General features: G+C 38.9%; 1 protein-coding gene across 4 annotated transcripts in view; it reads left to right on the forward strand.

The window, feature by feature from the left end:
• Positions 1–20931, forward strand: part of CDH18 (cadherin 18) — a 204888-nt gene that overhangs the window by 171668 nt on the left and 12289 nt on the right. For 3 of the 4 annotated variants that reach the window (XM_086609025.1, XM_086609028.1, XM_086609029.1), the window contains 2 exons: positions 11659–11780; positions 18594–18711. In XM_086609025.1, coding sequence (XP_086465151.1) covers positions 11659–11780; positions 18594–18711 — 240 coding nt within the window. Of the gene's footprint in view, positions 1–11658; positions 11781–18593; positions 18712–20577; positions 20581–20931 lie in introns of all 4 variants that reach the window. The other variant, XM_086609027.1, reaches the window with a different exon arrangement.

Raw genomic sequence — 20931 nt, forward strand, 5'->3', positions numbered from 1 at the left:
TCAGACAATCAGATATTAGAGAAAAAAGGTATTTTTCTTTATTTATATATCTTCTGTATTTGCTTCTCCATGCTTATTCCTTCTACTAGCTTCAGGGAATAAAACATGAAGTGTTGAGTTAGAGTAATACCTCATTGACAAAACACACAATACCCTGTTATGTAGTATTGAAAAGATCCCAGGCAAATACAGTCATTACAAATACTACACAAATAAATAAATAAATTTCAGATATATTTTCATAGAGGGACAATAATCCCTCTGTTCAGAATTAAAATATGTGAAAAGGTAGGACAGCTCACAAGAATAAGAGTTTGGAACAATTAGCTTACAAGAATTAGGGTAAAAACTAAAGTGCATGTTCTAATTATAACATAAACAGGTTTTTCATCAATAGGTTTTGGTAGAAACAGAAACAGTAATAGAATGATAAGAGTTATACAGTTCAGAGGAAAACAGGACATGCAGAGAGAAATAATAATTTGCAGGGTGACATACAAAACCCCTTGAGATTTTGAATAAATACTGAAAGCCCTATAATTACATTAAACAAGCAGATAAAGTATATAATTAGTGAGGTGCAGTTATATCTTTTCTTTAGATTCCCAGGGATATTGCCACCTCATATTGCAATCAGTGAACAGCAAGTTACGAGAAGAATTTACCAGTTCTGCTTCATATTTCATGGTTGCATTGCAGCAGAAAAGACATTCCTAAGATTTTGGTAGGACATTAAAATATATGTTACTTCTGATAGCACTACATGCGACTGTCATATGAAGAGTGAGAATTGAAAATAGAGTGGACATGTAAAGTAAACAGAATGAATCTGTTAATGCTATTAAAAGGCACACTGATTTATTTTACAAAAAGTAAAATCAAAAGTCAAAAATACATGACTCATTTCTGTGTATTTTGAAACACATGAAAAAAACATATGCATTGCCTGAAAGAAATAAGTCTATGGAGTAATATCTTCCTGACATACAGCTGTGAAATAATTAGAAAAGAACTAGACTTGATAACATTTTATTTTCTCATTTTTAACTTTTTACCATAACCAAGAAAAACTTGCCTTATATCAAATAATGCCTTATGTCAAATAATTAATTTTTTAGAAAAAGGAACCCTTTTCAAGACCTAAAAGCAAGTAATCTAGATCAGTGAAAGTGCTGGTACAGTGTTACAGTACAGTCTAACCCTCTGTATCTGGTGGACAGCAGGATGATTGTTTAATAAATACCAGTGAGTTCGTTGCTAGCTTTGAGTCTTAGTTTTAACTTGAAGTGATTTTTTTCTTACTCTAAATATAAAATTTCCTCATGGTGATTTCTGGTTGTCTAGGTTTGAAAAGCCAGGGGTCTGCTAAGGAAGGCAGGAGCCTCCCTTGAAATGGAAAATGTAAACCCCCCCTCCCTCCGAATTACTAGAATTTTGAAATTAAGGGGCTCTCAGGCAAAGACATGGGAGTAGGAATAACAGTTCTTTACTAGGAAGATTAAAGAGAAGGGAAAATAAAAATACAAATGCAATAGTACACAAAAAAAACAAACCCACTGACAGAGTCAGAATACGACCTGACACCCTGCTGGTCAGGGTGCTGGCAGCAGCCCGATCAAACTGGTGGCTGCAGCCCTCCTGGAACGGCAGCCGTGGCTCCGCTGAAGCCGCGATCCTGCCGAAGGGCGCGGGCCGCCTCCGAAGGGCCGGCGGTGCTGGGGGTGGGCCCGGTCTTCTCCGGGAACCCGGCAGAGGAGAAAAACTGCTCCTCTGCAGGGTCAGTGCCGACCGACCCAGGCCCCCCGGTCTGAGAGGAAGGCACACAGCGGGCCTCGAGTGGCTGCTCTGTCCCAACCAGGCACCCAGCAGCGAGCGGTGCCCGTCTGTCTGCCCCAGTGACTGCAACAGCCCAACCGCCCGCCGCCGCCGCCGCTTTCCCACGCGTGGGCGCAGTCGCGAGGCGCCCCTCCCATCCCGGCTGGAACATCTCCCCATGGGGCTGGTGTTATCCTGTGAGTCTGGCGGTAGATCCTTGATTGCCCATTAAACAGAGATAGCTCCTGGAGGGAGTTATCAATGAGTCATGTGGCAAGGCATTGATGGGCCCATTAACAGAAGATAGTCTGGAAGGAGGAGGCAAGGCAAACACTGCCCGACCTGGTCTCAACAGCTCATGAAGATGGTGGTAGAACACACACTTTTGGGCAAATCTTACATTGTAACCTAGGACACTGGTCCATATATTTTCCTCAAAACTAATGTTTTGTAACAATACAGAGTAAACTTAAATAATGAAATTCACTCTTTTTTTTTTTAACATCAGTATAGGGAAATTTTGTCGTGTATTATTTTGCTACTTATATCATCTCTATGGGTACACTACAGAGCCAGACATGAAAGTATTACCTTAAGCCCTGCCCCCACCAAGAAAAAGAAAAATCATCTTTGACCTCACTTGCATTCTGCTTGATAGCTCAGTTTCAGAGTTTTTGTATTGGTAACAATTTTTTTTTTTCTCCAAGACACAGAAACTGCCACAAAACTATTTCCCTATATGTGAACCAGATTAAAGTAGATCTTAAAAACTACACGGTCTGAGTTTTGAGACTTATTTTGCTCATGGAGTAGTGACAAACTGCATATCTTATATTTTTTTAATGGTGAGAGCTAGAGACAATATTGGTACCCTGTCCAAACATTCCAACACTACACAGTTTATTTTCAGCCTTGACAAGTTGCCTACTAATGGACCATAAAATCACAATAATCTTATTTGTAGCAGAATCTGCCTTTCTTTTAAATGTATTTAGCAACATAATAAGCAAAACCTAATCAAAACTATTAAAAAAAACTCCAGTTGTTGAAAGGCAGCTAGTTCTCCATCCTACTCAAGAAGTGATGCTTTTGATTCCAAGTTCAATCCTTATGTCCCTGTTTCCTGTCTTGGTTTACCCATTGGCTTCTAGACATGATGGATTTTCTTCTCCTTTGTTTCTTTGGGGAAAGGTATGATGAAGATATTCCTATGTTGTTATCTGAAGATGGTCTAGGGTATGGCTCTTCCTGGCTACCAAGGCTGGTCCCTGAAAAAGAGACAGTCTTTGGGATCGCGTGACATTTCCCTGTTCAGGACTTTGTGAATCAGTACCTGAAACTCAAAATGGAAATTTCTGGCCACAGAACCAGTGTATTTTAGAAGCTCAACATGAGCCGGCAACGTGCACTGGCAGCCCAGAAAGCCAACCGTATCCTGGGCTGTATCAAAAGAAGTGTGGCCAGCAGGTCGAGGGAAGTGGTTCTGCTCCTCTACTCAGCTCTCGTGAGACCCCACCTGGAATACTGTGTTCAGCTCTGGAGTCCCCAACACAAGAAGGACATGGAGCTACTGGAACGAGTCCAGAGGAGGGCCACGAAGATGATCCGAGGGCTGGGGCACCTCTGCTATGAAGACAGGCTGAGAGAGTTGGGGCTGTTCAGCCTGGAGGAGAGAAGGCTCCGGGGTGATCTTATAGCAGCTTTCCAGTACCTAAAGGGGGCCTACAGGAAAGCTATAGAGGGACTTTTTACAAGGGCGAGTAGTGATAGGACAAGGGGCAATGGATTTAAACTGAAAGAGGGCAGATTTAGGTTAGATATAAGAAAGAAATTCTTTACATTGAGGGTGGTGAGGTACTGGAACAGGTTGCCCAGAGAAGTTGTGGATGCCCCATCCCTGGCAGTGTTCAAGGCCAGGTTGGATGAGGCTTTGGGCAACCTGGTGTAGTGGAGGATTTCCCTGCCCATGGCAGGGGGGTTGGAACTAGATGATCTTTGAAGTCCCTTCCAACCCTAACCATTCTATGATTCTGTGATTCTATGATTTTGTGATGTTTTGATCTACTCAAGAGGTGAGCACCAGCATCTATGAGCTGCAGAATTTTGTTTGCATTAAGGCAGAAGGAGTTGCCAGCTTTAGAGCGCTAAATGTTTTAAGTCTGCTGCTGTGCTATTATTACTACAATTGCTCCTGTTGCTGCTATTGCTACCACTACTAGTATGATCCAAAAGAAGTGATCAGTGCCTTCACATTTTTATTTGTCAGTGAAAAGTCGAATTTTGCTATTAAGAAAAAATAAAACATTTTTTAGCCAACTTCATGTAACAGTATGTGAAAGTACCCACTACCTTAAAAAAGCAGAATAGAACATTACATTTTTTTACTAGTTTCTACATAATTTTCTCCTTGCCATCCTGAATTAAATCCAGTATTTCCTGAAATTACCACTCTCATAGAGTGCTTTCTACTTCTCTTTAAAGATGTTCTGAAATAGATAATTGGTTGAATTTTCTAGGTATTGACTTGCCTCATAAGGTCTTGAAGATGTCTCAAATGAGAAAAAAAAAGTTATTATTGTACTAATTAAGATCAATATTTAATATTGATGATGTAGAAGCATAGACATTCATTCTAATCCTAAAATCGGTGAAGATTTTTGTTCTAGGTCTTGAAAACATGTAAAATTTTTCAATTTTTTTTGTAAAATCCTTCACCCATTTAAAACAGTTCAGGCTGTCTCTGGGTTAAATTGTTCACTCAGCTTTCATAATAATAACTATTTATATTACTCTAACTTAAAAGAAAAAAAGAAGCAAAAAAACCCAAAACTAAAACTATGACAGACTGTTGATGTCAGGACTGTTTTTCTGAATGTCATTCAGATAGAATTTATTTTCATAAAGCCCATGGGAATTTTGTTAATACGAAAAGGAAGTCTCATATAGCAGTAGTTGTATTAAAAAGAAGCCGCCTTCTTAAACAGTGGTTTTAAAGTCTGCTCATATAAATAAATGGAAAAAAAGATTCAAGACTTCAGACTGGATGTTGACAGGCACTTCTGTCAGTTTGCAGAGGGTTTTCTGGTGGAGGGACTGATATTCAATGGAATTGATTCACTTTACAGATATTTAGTATTCTGGCAGAAGAACTATTTATTCTGGAAAAAGTCTCAAGCATAAGGAAGTAAGTTTCTAATGTAGGCGAATCAAAGCAATGTTTGTGCTTCAGTTACTTCTTAAAACAATGAACATTCACTTTAAAAAATCTACTCTTGAGGCATAATGTTAATAGGACACAGAATGGATCTGGCTGTTTTATAATGCACAGGCCTGAAACGTGTCAGTACTGATTGTCTTAAAACTGGAAATCTGTCAAACTGCTGCAAGAAATCTGTGTAATTAACAAAAATGTATTAATAAAAGGACCAGTTATTAGAGTCGTTTGGAGACTGTAGGTGAGTTGTGCACCTGAAGAAGATTGATGTTTATATTTATTTTATAATAAAACAATAAAACTAAACCTAAGAAAAAAAAAAAAGAAAAAGTTTGTAAGGTCCCTTTTAATTCGTTCTCATTCTCTACCTTATTATAAGCTGTGCTGTCATCTTGCATGCACATCTATGTAGTATACACAATGTGACAAACTTCAAGACTTTTTTGGTAAGTTGTATTAACACTTTCCCTATTAGGATTTTGTAGTGAGTAGGCTGTCAATATAGAAATTTTCCTGCAAGTGTCAACAATCCCCTGAGGTAACTGCTTCCAGAAAGATACTAATAGTACCTTGTGCATTAAGAACTCTTTTGAGCTGGTAAGGTATTTATGAATTCTTTGTACGGCAAAGCAGCTACAGAACAAATAAAGGTAAACTCTCTGAACTGCCATGAAATCCCTGAGAAAATAGTGCAAATGTAGCACACCAGAGTAAGACCGCACTGGATGGTAGTGACAGGCATACAAGAGTTCACATTCAAGACAGGGCAAGGAGGTCTGATACACTGTACTGAAACAAAGGTATTTACGATTTTTTTCCACTCATTGAACTAAAATGTTGGTTTTCCTTCCTCAGCAACTATTCTAAGCATACCAGACCTACAGAACATTTCTCTCTTTCTAGTACCCTCTGCCCTGTGCTCTTCCTGCTTTTTTGCTCCCTTAGATGTATTGTGTCCCCTTACAGCTTTGAAAATGGCCATGTTTTGAGCTGGGGACGGGACCAGTGACCTCCAGAATTCCCTTTTAACTAAGATTTTTTCAGTGATCATATGATTATTTGATAATCACAACTTTTTTTGCCTTCTGGTAAAAGCTTTTTTGGGATTTATCTGGTATTAAAATCTTCAGTTGCTTCACTATAATTTATGAATCCATTCCCAAATGGATTTATTCATCCTCAGCCCTTTACTCTGATATCTGCCTTCCATCTCCTTTCTGTTCTTTTCTGTGGTCTCTCTTTGTCTGCTTTCTTTTGTCCCTTTAGTTTATATCACTTTCTAGTTCACATGCCTCACAAACTATGTGCAAGAGCCTCCCAAACAAAGCCTGGAGGACAAAACTCCTTTGAGTCATAGATCATCTCTAGATCATCCATTGCTAGATATCACATTCTGTCATTGTAATTACAGGATTTTTGTAGTTGGATTGTCTGGTGACAATGATAGAAGAAGTTACCTCAATGCATTTGTAAGTTATATTTCAGTGAGCAATAAGAAATATTCAATCTCTATTGCTTGTGCTGTTCTGTGCAATCTCATGACCTACCTACCTCCAGGGAAGGACCAAACTTTTTATTATAGTATTCACACTGCAAAGGGTCTCCTGGAGAGAAGACTGCTTCTTTCAGTAATAAGAGTAAAGGTAAATGAATGGTTCTTTTCTCCCAACTGCTTAATGTCGTTCTCCCTCAGTACTCAGAGATCAGGTTAGAAAAGCTAAGACCCTGACAGAGTCAAATCTGGCCAGCGATATTAGAAATAACAGAAAAGGATTTTATAGGTGTGTGAGATAAAAAAGGAAAACGAGAGAGAATGTGGAGCCCCTCGGGAAAGATACGGGTGACCTGGTTGCTGAGGACATGGAGAAGGCTAAAATTTTCAACAACTTTTTTGCATCAGTCTTCACTGGCAACCACTCAAACCACACCACCCAAATCATAGAGGATATTGGCTGGGTCTGGGAGAGTGAAGAACCACCCAGGGTAGGAGTAGATCAGGTCCAGGAACACCTAGAGAACCTGAAGGTGCACAAGTCCATGGGACCTGATGAGATACATCCACGGGTCCTGAAGGACCCGGCGGCTGAAGTTGTTAGACCACTAGCCATCATATTTGAGAGGTCCTGGCAGTCTGGTGAGGTTCCTATGGATTGGAAAAGGGCAAACGTAACCCCCATCTTTAAAAAAGGGACCAAGGACAACCCGGGAAACTACAGACCAGTCAGCCTTACCTCTGTGCCAGGTAAAATCATGCAACAGATTCTCCTGGTAGCTGTACTAAGGCACATAAAAAATAACCAAGTGTTTGGTAACAGCCAACATGGCTTCACTAGGGGCAAGTCATGCCTGACTAATTTAGTGGCCTTCTACGACAAAGCTACAGCACTGATTGACGTGGGTAAAGCAACGGATGTCATTTTCCTGGACTTGTGCAAGGCGTTTGACACTGTCCCACATGACATCCTTGTCTCTAAAATGGAGAGACACGGATTTGACAGATGGACCACCCGGTGGATAAAGAACTGGCTGGATGGCTGCACTCCAAGAGTTGTTGTCAATGGTGCGACGTCTACATGGAGACCAGTGTCAAGCGGTGTCCCTCAGGGATCTGTTCTGGGTCCAGTGATCTTCAACATCTTTGTCAGCGACATGGATGACAGCATTGAGTGCACCCTCAGTAAGTTTGCCGATGACACCAAGTTGTGTGGTGCTGTGGACTCACTTGAGGGAAGAGATGCCATCCAGAGGAACCTTGATAGGCTTGAAAATGGGGCCAGTGCAAACTGCATGAGCTTCAGCAAGTCAAAATGCAAGGTCCTTCACCTGGGTCGGGCCAATCCTAGGCACAAATACAAACTATGCACAGAGTGGATTGAGAGTAGCCCCAAAGAGAAGGATTTGGGGGTGTTTATAGATGAGAAGCTCAACATGAGCTGGCAGTGCGCTCATGTGGCCCAGAAGGCCAACCGCATCCTGGGATGTATCAAGAGAAGCATGGTCAGCAGGTCAAGAGAGGTGATTCTCCCTTTTTCCTCTGCTCTTTTGAGACCCCACCTCGAATACTGTGTCCAGTTCTGGTGTCCCCACCATAAGAGAGACATAGATCTGTTGGAGTGTGTTCAGAGGAGGGCTACAAAGATGATCCAGGGGCTGGAGCACCTCTGCTACGAGGACAGGTTGCGGGAACTGGGATTGTTCAGCCTTGAAAAGAGAAGACTTCGGGGGGACCTAATAGCTGCCTTCCAATACCTGAAGGGAACCTACAGGAAGGCTGGGGAGGGACTTTTTACAAGAGTGTCCACTGAAAGGACAAGGGGAAATGGGTTTAAGTTGAAGGAGAACAGATTTAGATTAGATCTTAGGAAGAAATTCTTCAGTACGAGAGTGGTAAGACTTTGGAATAAATTGCCCAGAGAAGTTGTGGATGCCCCCTCCCTGGAGGTGTTCAAGGCCAGGTTGGACGGAGCCTTGAGTAGCCTGGTCTAGTTGAGAGGCGTCCCTGCCCATGACAGGAAGGTTGGATTAGATGATCTCTGAGGTCCCTTCCAGTCTATGCCATTCTATGATTCTGTGATTCCCTCCTTCACTTATATATTCCCAGCATTTTAACATTCCTCCAAGTTTTGTACTAAAAATGTTTTCTAGATGGAAAGCCTCAGTCTTACATGAACACAATTCAGATAGCCTACTTTAGTTCTTTAGTTCACCTGTTATATTCACAGTTCCAGAGTAAAACTGAAAATACCACAGTCAAGGAAATTTTCAGCAAGAAAATGGAATTTGCACGTCTATAAATGTCTTTTGAGTGTGTTCTTATAACTTATAATGGTAATGTTAATTGAGAATAGAGGTTCTTATATTATCTAAGTCTTCCTTTTCTGTTGACTTTTTTGATCTCCTTTCTATTCCCATTTTGTGGAGATAATTAACTAAGTTCCAAAAGCGAATTAAAATCATCAGGTGAACATGGACATATTAGGTAAAAAGAGAATGTGAGAAGTCTGGAGAGAACTTCTAAACCCCAGGCTTTTTTTGGTTGATGTGGTGGGGTATTGGCAGTGGAGGAAGGGATACAGGGATACAGATAGCCTCTATAAGAAGCCACAAGAAACTTCTTCAGCTCCAAGTTGAAGCTGCCTCTCACCAGGTCAGACCCATCTGTGTCCAGGACTGAGCCAATCAGTGCCTCTGTGAACAAATATATTTGAGAAGAGACAAAGAAATCTGAACCATGTGAGACCTGCAGCTAGGATGGGGGGAGGCAAGAGGCCTGGGCTCCAGCCTCCCATGCGGCCGGCTGCACGCACTGGGCCTCTGCCACTCGACTGGTGACTACCGTGGCAGTGTGGGTTGGATGGCTCCAAAGTGCCTCACTCCTGGGGCAACCCTTATGCAGAGTTTGTTCAGACAGGGCTCCCAGAGCTCATCGGGCCAGTCAGGCTGCAGCAGAGAAAGGAGTGAGATGTTAGAGAAACATCTATGCAGACACCAGGTCAGTGAAGATGGAGCGGGAGGAGGTGTGCCAGATATGAGATTCCCCTGCAGCCCGTGGTGAGACAGCAAGCGGCTCCCCTGCAGCCCATGAAAGTGAACGGTGGAGCAGAGATCCACCTGCAGCCATAGAGGACACCACGCCAGAGCAGGTGACTGTGCCTGAAGGAGTTTGTAGAGGTCTGTCTCCCGTGGGAAAGGATCCCGCGCTGTTGAAGATTAACAATGGAGCAGAGATGCATCTGCAGTGGAGGACCTCATGCTGGAGCAGGTGGCTGCACCCTGAGAAGCTGTGACTTCATAGGAAAAGCCCATGCTGGAGCAATCTGATGGGTAAGGATTGCATCCCATGGGAAGGATTCATGTTTGAGAAGTTTGTGGACAACTGTCTCTCGTGGGAAAGGATCCCATACTGAAGCAGGGGAAGAGTGTGAGGAGTCCTACCCTGCAGAGGAAGGAGTGGTAGAAACAATGTGTGATGAACTGACCACAACCCCCATTCCTTGTCCACCTGTGCTGCTTTGAGGAGGAGGGAAAAAGAGAGGGGAGTGGGAGGAAGGATTTTTTTTTTAAGATCTGGCTTTATTTTCCCATTATCCCCTCTCTGATGTGATTGGTAACAAATTAAATTTGTCTCCAAGTCGAGCCTATTTTGCCCGTGACTATAACTGGTGAGTGATCCTTCCTGTCCTTTTCTCAACCCTCGAGCTTTTTGTTATATTTCTCCTTTCCATCCCACTGGAGGGGAGGAGCGAGCGAACGGCTGCATGGTGCTTAAATGCTGGCTGGGCTGAACCATGACAGGCAAGAAGAAAATGTGAAATGTCTGAAGACAACTTCTAAACCCCAAGCTCTCTGACTAGTATGCTAGGCGAAGACAGAGAAGAACAAATCTCTCACTTTGTCAAAAGAAACTTCAACATTCTCCAACGTTAATTCATTGGGAGGCTAAATTACTGGTGGCTTTGAATCCAAATAAGTGTTTGACCAATGTTTTTCAGAGTTCTGAGCAGAGGCCATTAAAGGTGTGACAAATCTAAGGCATTTTACAAATGACTCTTTTTGACAGAAACATGATGTGGATTAATCAAGATCAAAAAAACCCAAGGCGAATGAGGTTTAGACTACTAATTTTTATTTTTTCCTTCTCATGAGGAAAACCAGAGACATGCACTTTTAAAATGTCAATCTGTAAGATCCCATTCTTCTGTCTTGTTGCATTTGAAAGGTTGACTTTGCTGTCTTCTACTGATAGTTTCATTTAACTGATGAAAGTAAAATTGTCATCTAATCAATCGATACTTATACAGACTTCAGAAGATGTAATTTAGCTAATTATAAAAAGTTTTAATATATAATTCTTTCAGCAAAATAAAATTTTCTTAGTACTTAGTAGGAAGAACAAGGGAATTATGGGTTGAAAAACCTGTGTTTTTTCCCCATTTTATCATGGAAACTGTATTCTCATTGAAAAGATAAAAGATCCTATTTTTTATACTTTTTGAGGATGAGCTCTCATGCAAGTACAGATCATAGCCTACGACACTGTTATCTAAACATTGTTTCCTTCCTGGAATGTCACTGCAAAAGCAAGACTCATTAACTACTTTCTGTGATAGCATAATAAATTGTGAGGAAGCTGAACTCAAGCTTGGAAAAGGTTTATATGTGCCTATGAATTCATATTTTCTTATTATTTTGGTATTTTATTTTCTAAACTCTTTAACGGACTGAAAAAAAACAAAAAGGCTTTAATATTTTTTGTATTAGACCTTATTCAATACTATGATGATGTTTTCACATTCATTACAAAGCAATTTATCATTTCTCAGCACACAGTGTGACAATATGCGATAATTCCAACAGCTTTCTCCCATTTCAGTTCCAGAGTAACTTGCATTTGTATATAACAGTGACTTAAGACTTATACCATACTTTCCACTCCCTTTTTAAAATTATTTTTCAAAACAGTTAGTGAAGCACAGCAAACAACATATTTTAATACCTTGCTACCTAAATTTCTGCAGCTCTATCTAATTCTCATCCAGTTATTGTGTTACGAAACCATGTTTAAATCAAGGATGTCAAGGAATATTGAATGTTTCAAAAGCCTTAATACCCCCTTGTGTATTTTGCAGACAATCCTGGGCTAGTGAGCCATGTTCCAGTTGGTGTTAGAATCCTGGATGTCAATGACAACCCTCCAGAGCTTTCCAGAGAGTATGATGTAGTCGTTTGTGAGAACGCTAAGCCTGGTCAGGTAACTATCAGGGTTATCCTTCTCCCAGTGAGAAAGAAAAATTCATTTGTTAATGCAACATATGTAAGAAGTTTGATTTGGGGAACATGTCATTCTTTCTGATTTCATTTTTGTATTTCACATTTGATTCAACTTTTTTAACTGTATTGGACTGAAGGGACAAGATTTGGGGATTTGTTCAATATGTCTGTCTTGTTGCTGAAAAAAAATATCCAATCTTCAGTAAAGACAGACAAAACTTTAATCTTGTCAGATAAGTGTTGGAATTTGACAAGTCACTATGCAGAACAAAATGGATGAAGCAGATTTAACATCTCTCATCTAAGTGCCACATGGTAGCAAGGTTTCGAATACAGCTCAATGAAATGGCTGGTTAACAAGACTGTTATCTTCACTTTTTGCATGTTGATTGCCGTTGTCTGTGCAGGGTCATTATGGAAAAGATGTTGAACGGGTTTTTCACAACTATGAGCATAGGGAGGGTCAGAACTGAGACTGAATGGCAGAGTCATATTCCAGCCGCTGCTCCTGTGATCGATGCACTTCACTGCAGTCGATAGTTTGACAATTCTACCAAGCACCTCTGCTTTTTTGCATAGATTGAGCTTTTACCCAGCACTCTATGCTGGTTTTGTCTCATTACACAGGTTGTAAGTTGCAATTGTGACTCATATCTTTCCTGGGCAATATATTACTAGTAATAACAGTTTTCTCATCGAATCTTTAAAAGCAGTGTACACAAATTCATACTACATTGTGATATATTTCTATTTTTAACATTGAGACTATAAAAATTATATACTTCATCAGACTATAGACTGACTAATGTTATCTTGACTCAGAGTGGTCAAAACCTGACACCTAAAGAGCAGTATAAGAACATGGAAAGCATGTATAATACTTACCCCCGGTAATTCCCTAGTCTCAGATCATTTGCAGATCATGTCCTGATCCAAGTGTGGTTTCTGTGTTTTAATAAACCTTTAATAACTGTCTCATATGAACCTGTCTAGCTTTTTCTACAACAAACATAAATTTTTGATATCTGCTACCTCATGCAGCAAGGAACGCTACAGTTGAATTGTACGTTTCAGGAAGATCTACTGCTTTCTCTTCTTTCTTTTTTTTTTCCTTCCCAATCTTCTCATGCTGTCTTCGATTGATATTTACTAGTTCTTGTGTTGGGGAAAGGAGAGAGAGCGAGCGAGCGTGTGCAGGTGATCCCTATTTATTATCTCTGTGCCATTCATAAATCTCTATCACATTGGCCCTCAGCCATCTCTTGCCCAAACTGAAAAATTCTACTTAACTTGGACAGGCTGTGATAAAGTCCTTCTAGAATTTCCATCATTCATCTTGTCCTCCTCTAAACTTTCCCCAATTCCTCTCTATTCACTTTGAGATGGGGAATCAAGATTGAAGATGCAGGTGTGCAGGGTTTATAATTCTTATTATAGTTTATGCTTTGTAGTATATAATGATGTCTGCTTTGTTCTCTGTTTCCTAGCAATTTCTAGCAGTGGCTTTGTTTTTCAACCGCTAGTAAGCATTGAATGAAAAAAATCTACCTGCCATAACATCAACATCATTAGAAGCAATCTTCAGCTTAGAGATCATCACCATCTATGTGAAGTTAAGACTTTATGTCTCTGTGTAATTAATTACACCTGTCTTTGTATTGCCTAGCTACTGAATATTGGAAGGTATTTAAGTGTCAGCCCTTCCCCTTTTCTTTCTTGAACAACTTAGTATCATAAGTAGATTTGATGGGCTGATTATTTGTGCACTTTAAAAGACGTGTTATTACACTGACCAACAAGTTGCCCAACATAAATCTGCGTGGAAATGGAAAGCTCTGACTTCATTTCCTTGTGGAACAGATAATTTACAGAAGAGATCCTATTTCATGTCTTTTGAGCAATTATTTGTTCAAGGACCTTCCGTGTTATCTCATGACCGCATAATTTCTTCAGTGCTCTTATTAAGATACCTCATTCGAAGCCTTTGAAAATCTAAATCTGTCTATCAACTGAGTATCTCCCATTAACATGCTTAGAGAAGTAAAAATAATTTTCTGCAAACCTCAGATAAAGCCAGATATAGAATTAGAACTTGTAAAAGACTATTTTTTTTTTAAAAAAAGATAAAATCCCTTAAGCATTAATTGCAATTGCTTTCAACATATTCTGAAATTTTTTAAATTATATAATTTAACAATAATTGTTAAATAACTGTTATAATTAATAATAAGCTAAAACATGCAGTGAAGTTAGCTCAGAAATGCTCTGTTTGCCAGGAGTGGTGGTATTGGTGAGTAGCTAATGTTTCTTATTAGCAGGGTTTTAACTCTCCAATAATAGCTTTGCAAATGGAAATTTATGAAAGATGTTTAAAAAACAGAATAAATTTTACTATAACAGCATTTGGTCCTGATTGAGGTCAGCATTGTATTTCTCTCTGAGCTACTGTTACAAGCATGAATGACTCTTGACCTCTGTAGCATTGCAGTTTAATACTCAAAATTAGTGCTATCATGAAGGACTCTGCAAATAGTAGTTTAATATGAAAGGCTGGATCAGCACGCTATTGCATCCTTAAACTAACAGGACTCCATTGCATACATGACACACACTAATTTTTATTTGCATTTCACAACAAGGCTTCAGAAAAGATTGTGATATTGCACTGTATGAAAAAAAAACCCACAAAACAAAAGTACATGGCTCTTATTCAGAAGATCTTACTGTCTACTTTAAGAAAGAAAATGACAGTGTTCAACAAATATTAAGGAGAGACAAATAAACAAGAATTACAAAACAAGACAAATGTTCCATACGCTAAAAAACATGCCCAGCTGGATGGTTTTGAATCACTGAAAAGGCAATATTTACTCTGAGTTATCCATCATCTTGTGAGAATGATTCATAAGATTTGCCACTAAAGAACAAATTCTGTCATGTACTGTCAGGCACTTCTGCTTGACTAGCACTTTGAGGTTTGGCTCCAGCCCTGCACTACCCTCTAACAATCCTTATTTCTTTGCTCAGTATATCTGTTTCGAATTTATGATGTACAAGATAAGCCAACCAATAGTTTGTCATTGGAAGACTTTTTGTGTTCGCTTGTTTATTTTCAGAAGAGGCTTCTATGGAGACAACTCACAGTATCACTTAATTGCACAGCCTCTGCGTCCCACTTCTTTTTCTCTCCACAACTTAATTTATTTGGCTTATTAAAAAAAAAAAAAAAAGCCAATAAAGCTTAAGGTCTCAAGTGCTTAAATGAACCTCCCTATGGCATTCCAAACAGAAAATGCGTGTGAGAAGGTGATCATATCCACACTGAAGTGACAGCTTTCCTCCTTTAGCAGTCACCTTGTTGAGAAGATAAACTAAGTATCTCCAACAGCTTCCAGGTGAAGCCTGGTAGATGTTATGTGTTAAAATAAATAAAGCAGCTGTGATTTGATCTTAGATGGTATCCAGACTTCGAAAACTCTGGCTTCTAGAAATATACTGATTTTGTAAATGGTTGTGAAATCTAGTCAATGTAGGAAAACAAAATTTTTCAGTTTCCCACAAATGAATTTTCTCTTTTCTTCAAATGTGAATTGTTTTGTTATTTTTAAGGTAATGGGAGCAAATAGTGACTTAAAAAAAAAAAAAAAGTTTAAATCCTTTGTTCTGGAAAGTGAAGGAGTAAAGTGTTGACAGTTTTCAGAATGTTTCCAAGTTCAGTGTTTGTCCTGGCAGAGTATGAAGCTATTAAAATGTCTGACTAAATCATAGTATCATAGAATCATAGAATGATTTGGGTTGGAAGGGACCTCATAGATTATCTAGTTCCAAACCCCCTTCCATGGGCAGGGACACCTTGCACTAGATCAGATTGCTCAAAGCTTCATCCAACCTGGCCTTGAACACTTCCAGGGACAGGGCATCCACAACTTCTCTGGGCAACCTGTTCTAGTGCCTCACCACCTTCTGAGTGAGGAATTACTTCCTTTTATCTAATCTAAATCTGCCCTCTTTCAGTTTAAATCCGTTGCCCCTTGTCCTATCACTACATGCCCTTGTAAAAAGTCCCTCTCCAGCTTTCCTGTAGGTCCCCTTTAAGTACTGGAAGGATGCAAGTTATATGCGTTAAATCTGCTAGTCATATTCGTTATAGCTCTCCAAAGATAACAATTTTTTTGTGTACTTTTCAGAGGAATAATAGAAGAAGTTGCAATAGTAACGAAATGCCATTTCCCTGACACTATCGATCAATGTAAATCAACACGCAGGGATGTGTGTGTGCGCATGCACACACACACAGAGGATTTTTTCAGAATCATGATGGATAAATATTGTGCTGCCAACGTGAGCTACCTCACCTTGGATGCTGTTATTTCTAATAGCCAAAGGAAATCAATGTTAGCTGGCAAAGAACACCTCTGCTATAAGTTTGTTGTGAATATATTTACTTGTTTATTGATTCAGTTCTGAAAAGGATCTGAGTAGAATTTACCACATGCTCTCTATCCTCTTCAGTTAGCTCTCCTCCGTTCTTGAAATCCTTTCTTTTCTCACCAACTCTTGCCTTTAAAAAAAATAGCATAACCCCTCAGTTTCATCTCTTCAATGCTGTAAAATGAGCAGCAGCACCAGCTGGTTCTGTGTCTACATTTTTATTTTAATCAGCTTTGGTAAAGAGCATGTTAATGTCTGCTAATAGACCATTAATTAGTTGGCCTATTAATTAGAAAAAGGTTAATAGGACATCTGAGTGTCAAGAGGACACACACTTTTGTTCCTCACCTCTGAATGAATGTCTTAGAAATGTTTTCCTTAGAAAGCAAGAGCCTCTTCTGAAAGAGTGTGAACTTTCTGTTTAAAAACAGTTCTGTCAAAAATATTTGACCTGTCCAACTACACATACAATGTCTATTTTTCACATGGAAAAGCATGTTTTCTATATGATCTGGTGCTATACCTTTTATATACGTTAGTGAATTCAGCGAATACTTGAATTTCCATGTGTGAAATCAAGGAATATAAACAATTTATTTTGTGGAGTTTTAGAATTAGTCTTAATAACAAATAAATTTTATACTAGACTTGTGACACTGAGGTCTTGGTCAAAGGTAGGGTTTTTTTTCAACATGGCATGTTCTTGAAGTGAGATTTTGTAAAATGTCACTGAATGTTTTATGTAAGAGAGGGCGACAGGACAAAAGTTTATCTACTATGCTGTCAAATAAAAGCTGAAGGTGCATGCCAAAATGACTTATATAAGCACTCAAAATTTATAAAAAATATTTAATTTTTTTTTAAAGTCTTGTCTGAAATTTTACAGCTATGTATGGTATTTAACTTTTTTCTATTTGAGTAATAACAGAAACTGATTATCTTGAAAATATTATTCCATCAACTTTTTTTGTGTGTCTTGCTTTGCCTCATACCATTTCAACAATATTAACTAAATATATCTGTCTATGATAATCTTATATTTATGTTTTTCCATGGCAGTTGTTTCAATAAAAAATATGTCACTTTTGCAAAATTCCATAGAGAACAATTAGATTTTGCCAAGCGTTTTCACCAATATTGCCATGACTTTGGTAATTGTATCATTATAAATGTTTCAGATCTATCTTATTCTACTATGGTTCACCAAAAAAGTATTACAACAAACTTTCAAAATATTCTCAGCAATTATCATCAATATTGTTAATTGTCTTGGGTGTGTATATTCAATATAATGTACTATATTTCATATAGTCAATGGAATAGAAATTGCACTCTATTGGCTTTAAAATGTATTTGTTTTACTTCTCTTATATTAATGTAGTGAGAGAACTGTGTGCTGTCTTTTCATTTTAAAACAGATCAAACCACTTGAGCCCACACTGTTTATGCTTCAGATTCAGTCCAGACAGAATAGCTGAACACTGAAAAGAAAAATTCTCGTGAAAAGAGCACTTTCCCTCCCCCTTTTGCATTTCCCTCGGGATATCTATCAGCTCTGTGCAGCAGTCTGTGTGAGCTTCACTGCCTGTATCACAAGAATAACTTTTATTAAATTCTACTTTAGCACTTGAACTTCCAGGCCCAGCATGAAAATAAAAGCAGAGGGAGAAATATTGCTTGGTCGTATATTCCAAAAGCTTAGCTCAGTTCTAGTTGAAAGTAAATTTTAAAAAACACAAGGGCTTTCAAAGGCAAAGGTCCTACCTCTCAGAAATGCCTCTCCCGTATGTAGTTGCTACATCTAATTCTGTTCCTTTTGGACAAACCAAACTAAAACCAGCAGTGACTGCTGTTCTTCCTGTTCTGTTCTGTAGCAATTTAAAACTGATTTTTTACAGAAATTTTAAACAGAGAGCTGGTATTAGACACCTGTCATTTTGGTTAAAAAATTATTTTTCCTAACCAATATTTAAGTGCATCTAATTATTGCGATGACAAACAGATGATGCTCTGCATTGATCATCTCATTTCAACCTGAATTTTGGCTTTTTAAAAACAGATGTTTAGCTGAAACTGTAATTCTGAAAGTCACCAGGAAGCAAAGCAGATGAGGAAAATTTCTGTACCCAGTCCTGGCCATATTAGAATGTCAGAAAGATGCTTTTGTCTAGCTCTGAAGTGTGATTTCTAAAATATTTCATGCTAGAGAAATCGAGCTAATGGCCCAGTCATTTTGTCAGTTGAGTTTAGCAGCAGTCAAATAGAAAATTAAAATAAGCTAATTTTTAGCATGCTGCTGAGGTCAGATACTATTTGGGTCAAGTTCAAATTTCAGTACATTCATTGTTAATTTTTATTTCAGGTAATTCAGACTATCACTGCAACTGACAAAGATAACTCTGCAAATGGGGCAAGATTCCATTTTTCCCTTGATGAAGGGCTTTCTTTGAATCCCAACTTTACTCTAAGGGACAATGAAGGTAAATCAAACGCATAACTCTCAAAGAAATGTGTGTCTGTTTTGTCTGGAATGTCTCATTGAACAGGACAATTTCCATGTGTTTCTTGACAAGAGGGGAAAACTGTAATCTGTCATCACTGAACTGGCTGATATCAAGGACATGGTGTACACAACATACTGCAAATTATGAATAATCAGATATTGCATTTTATTCTTATATTCCATTTTATTTTAACATTTATACTTCATACATTCAGGAATGTTTTTTAAAGGTAGATTAATGAAGGTGTTGGCAATTTGGTCCATATTTAGAGGAATAGCACATAGATTGGGTACTGTTAAGGTTATAGCCAGTTATTGCTTAAAGGAGAAATTAAGAATTTAAGGAGCATAAAAGGTTGAATTCGTGCCTACTTTTACACATAGGATATCAAGATCAGGTCCTCCAATGCTTCCTGAATGATAGTTTATCTCTTCATGCCCTTTGAAACAAAGTGTGCCTAAAAAGTACAATCAGAACTTCATTGCAGACAGGTCCAGAAGGAAAAGGGCCTTCGGAGTCACCCAGACAAGTGTTTCTGAACATTTCTTGAATCAAAGAACCATCCAGCCTTTCCAAAAAAACCCAGAATCAGCCTTGCTATTTGCTGATTATTGCCTCATGGTTTCCATTTTGCAACCTGACGAAAATGAAAGTAAACTTTAAATGCTTGTCTGTAGTTTTGCTCTTGAGCTTTTGTATATGTGTGTATTGTGCGCTTTTGTTTGTATGTCTGTGCGGAAGTGTGGGAGGGTTGACTTTACATGTTAAAGTTACATTTTTGCAGTAGTGCCATGGAATGCTTTCTGAGATCTCACAGGTAACTACTCATGTGTGATGACTGAGAAACATTAACTCCATCATTGGTACATATGGCACATACAGTGATGTTTAAGCTATTCTTTTCAGGTATTTTTAATCTGTTTTTATAACCTTTCAGGAAAGGAGACTGTATAATCTTCCTAAAGAATCTGTTCCAATGTTTAACTATGCTTATAGCTGAAAAAAAAAAAAAATCAATGCCTGCTATGTGTTCAGACTAGATTCATGGCCCTCATATTTTGGTTCCAAAAGAGATCAGTCCAATATCTATCAATATTAAAAAAACTAATAATATTTGGAGGACTAGCTCATATATTAAAAATATTCCTTAAGTGATGACTCCAGTCCTTTCCCAGATTAATATATCAATTCCACCCAAATCATGATGGAACATTATAGCAGAGCCCAGAGAGTTGTTCCTGAAATAAAGAAAATGTACTGTTGTGTATTTTTGCGTTTGAGTCTGAGATTCAAATAAGCTCATTGAGTATTGGACTGTGGTCTCATGTGGGAGATGATGGTTCGTGATGTAGAATCATAGAATCATAGAATGGTTAGGGTTGGAAGGGACCTCAAAGATCAACTAGTTCCAACCACCCTGCCATGGGCAGGGAAATCCTCCACTACACCATGTTTCCCAAAGCCTCATCCAACCTGGCCTTGAACACCTCCAGGGATGGGGCATCCACAACTTCTCTGGGCAACCTGTTCCAGTATCTCATCACCCTCAATGTAAAGAATTTCTTTCTTATATCTAACCTAAATCTGCCCTCTTTCAGTTTAAATCCATTGCCCCTTGTCCTATCACTACATGCCCTTATAAAGAGTCCCTCTATAGCTTTCCTGTAGGCCCCCTTTAGGTACTGGAAAGCTGCTATAAGATCACTCCGGAGCCTTCTCTTCTCCAGGCTGAACAGCCCCAACTCTCTCAGCCTGTCTTCATAGCAGAGGTGCTCCAGCCCTTGGATAATCTTTGTGGCCCTCCTCTGGACTCGTTCCAGTAGCTCCATGTCCTTCATGTAGCAGGTATTTTATGGTTTTGAACATATTTTATTTTAGATCTGTATTGTATGTGTTTATTACTAGTGGAAAACGCTATGTTATGCTTTAAGGACTGCATCTCAGACAGACCAAATACAGTGTCAACATAAGTTATAAAGTTTCATAAATCTCTAATGCAGCAGCGTCACACTTATGGGTATAAGTATGAAGCAGTAAGTATTTGCGTCTCTCTTGTTACTTCCCCAAGAGCAGTGAGCAATGACTTCACCACCAGCAGCAGAAGGCAGTGTTTAGACTACCATAACTTGGATATGGCAGGGGGAGTAGGGGAAGGAGCTGGAAAAAGTGTCCTTTAAGGTAAAGGTTTGTTGTGCA

This window comes from Tauraco erythrolophus, chromosome 3 (assembly GCF_009769465.1).
Source record: "Tauraco erythrolophus isolate bTauEry1 chromosome 3, bTauEry1.pri, whole genome shotgun sequence".
Taxonomy (NCBI): domain Eukaryota; kingdom Metazoa; phylum Chordata; class Aves; order Musophagiformes; family Musophagidae; genus Tauraco; species Tauraco erythrolophus.